The 2500-nt window shown below is 46.1% G+C and overlaps 1 protein-coding gene across 1 annotated transcript in view; it reads right to left on the bottom strand.

Moving 5' to 3' along the window:
• The window catches only part of LOC135089798 (xaa-Pro dipeptidase-like), a 51239-nt gene that overhangs the window by 24165 nt on the left and 24574 nt on the right, over positions 1-2500 (bottom strand). The window contains 1 exon segment of the mRNA XM_063985844.1: positions 2306-2359. Coding sequence (XP_063841914.1) covers positions 2306-2359 — 54 coding nt within the window.

Genomic DNA, 2500 nt, shown 5'->3' with positions numbered 1-2500 from the left:
CAATAAAGGAGGGAGATGATAAAAGGAAGATAAATAGCAGTAGTGTCGTTTTTCTATCTTATTTTCCTGGCAATGATAAAAATGGTGATGAAGGATGAAGGATGACCAACAGAGAAATGAAAAAAAATGGGGATGATAATAAAAGGAAGATGAGTGGCTATAGTTATTTCTCTTTTCTCTTTATATATAAGATGAACAGCTATGGGTTCACTTTTTAACTAGTATTCCTGACTGATAAAAATGATGAGGACAGTGGATGTAGGATAAACGAAGAGGAAAGGGGAAAAAAGTGAAAGATGATAACAGGAAAAAATGAAGCGACAATTCTTTGGTTTAATTTTTCTATCTTTCTTTCCCTATACGTTAAATGCGGGACCCTGGCGGCAGGACCACGGCGCCATCTCTCCTTGACAGCCTTGCAAGCACACCCAAATCATTCAATTTCAATTTACTGATCTATCCATACTGTTAACACCTCCCAACCTTCCTAATCCCCACCCACCTTCCCCTCCTGCACCCCCACCCCACCTCCCAAGTCCCATGCGGTATTATTATCGAGTCACTATCAAGGGCCAAGCTCCTTTGTTTACAAACAAACGTGTTTCCAGGATCGTCCGCCAGGTGGCAGCGTATTCACACCAGCGCGGAGCAAAACAAAGGGAAATGGAGGATTATTTACCCATTTAAAGCTGGAATTCCATGGTTTTTGTGGCTTCCATGTGTTCAGGGGATAGACTGCGGTGTGGGGGTATATAAGGGTGATATGTGGAGATGTGGATATGGATAGTATATGGAAAGGAAGATATATCATGCGGCAGGCAGCGCGGCGGTGACACACTTCCTCCCCGTTGCGTCACTCAACATTCGCTGTGTGACGCGCCGGATGCACCCCAAGCTCCGGGTCGCGCCTCGCTCTTTTCCTTTCTCCATTCAATCTATATTAGGTCCCCTCACCGTCCCCGGCCCAGACCACGGGAGGGAGGACCAACACCGCTCTCTAAAACTGGTCTCACCTGGTATACAGACACGCTCTCTCTCTCTCTCTCTCTCTCTCTCTCTCTCTCTCTCTCTCTCTCTCTCTCTCTCTCTCTCTCTCTCTCTTTCTTCCGGAACCTTGGGGGATACAACAATTGTGTGCAGCGCCAAGGCTTGGAGGCGGCGGAAGAAGGCGGGTGGACGGACGGACGGACACACACACACACACACACACACACACACACACACACACACACACACACACAGGGAGAAAGTAAATAAAGTTACTGGAGAGAGAGAGAGAGAGAGAGAGAGAGAGAGAGAGAGAGAGAGAGAGAGAGAGAGAGAGAGAGAGAGAGAGAGAGTCTGGCTAGGGATATAATTAGCCAGAGAAACGTACACCATGAATATCGGGGCACACCTGACTCTCTCTCTCTCTCTCTCTCTCTCTCTCTCTCTCTCTCTCTCTCTCTCTCTCTCTCTCTCTCTCTCTCTCTCTCTCTTCTGGGAACAAGAAATGTGAAGAAAAAACAAGATAAATTTCAACAGAATTTTCCTCCAGAGAGAGAGAGAGAGAGAGAGAGAGAGAGAGAGAGAGAGAGAGAGAGAGAGAGAGAGAGAGAGAGAGAGAGAGAGAGAGAGAGAGAGAGACTCTGAAGGGGAGATACGAGTATTAAAGGGAGAGAGGAAGGAAGGAAGGAAGGAAGGAAGGAAGGAAGGAAGGAAGGAAGGAAGGAAGGGGGTAGGGAGAGGAAGGGAGGGGATGCATACTACAGAGGAAGAGGAAGAAGAGGAGGAGGAGGGGACAGTATAGCCTTGGCAGGGTACTTTCTCCCCTGGTCTTAAGTCTTGTTAATTACAGCTAAGATGGGGAGAGGGGAAGGGAGGGGGGACAGTGCCTCGATGGACAGGTAACCTTCCCCTTGCCTACCTTCCATCCCCCTCCCCAATTTCTCTCTCCCCATTCCCTCTCCCTGCTCTCCCTGCCCTCCCTGCCGTCCTCTCCCTACCCCTTAGCCTGTCAGCAAGGTTAGCACGTCCACACAAACACACACACACACACGCACATTTTGCTAATTATTGCTGTGTGTGTGTGTGTGTGCAGAGAGAGAGAGAGAGAGAGAGAGAGAGAGAGAGAGAGAGAGAGAGAGAGAGAGAGAGAGAGAGAGAGAGAGAGAGAGAGAGAGAGAGGAACCATCACACTTAACCTCTAAATAAACAAAAAAATCTACAGTTAAAATCCCCAATATAATCATCCCTCAGTAATAATAATAATAATAATAATAATAATAATAATAATAATAATAATAATAATAATAATAATACTCACGAGGGTATGCAAAGCCCCAGCCTGTCCTGTCATCTCCCTCAGCACGTCTGCAATCTGGGGAGAGAAGAAGGAAGAATAAAACAACAAGGAATAATTTAAATGAACGAAAGAAATGAAAAGAAATAAAAAAAGCCAAGTGCTGCGTAAACTAAACAAGAAAAACAAAAGAAGCAACACATGAGTGGGTAATGAAAC

The sequence above is a fragment of the Scylla paramamosain genome, chromosome 33 (genome assembly GCF_035594125.1).
Source record: "Scylla paramamosain isolate STU-SP2022 chromosome 33, ASM3559412v1, whole genome shotgun sequence".
NCBI classification, from domain to species: domain Eukaryota; kingdom Metazoa; phylum Arthropoda; class Malacostraca; order Decapoda; family Portunidae; genus Scylla; species Scylla paramamosain.
This window is presented reverse-complemented; position numbering and strand designations above follow the sequence as displayed.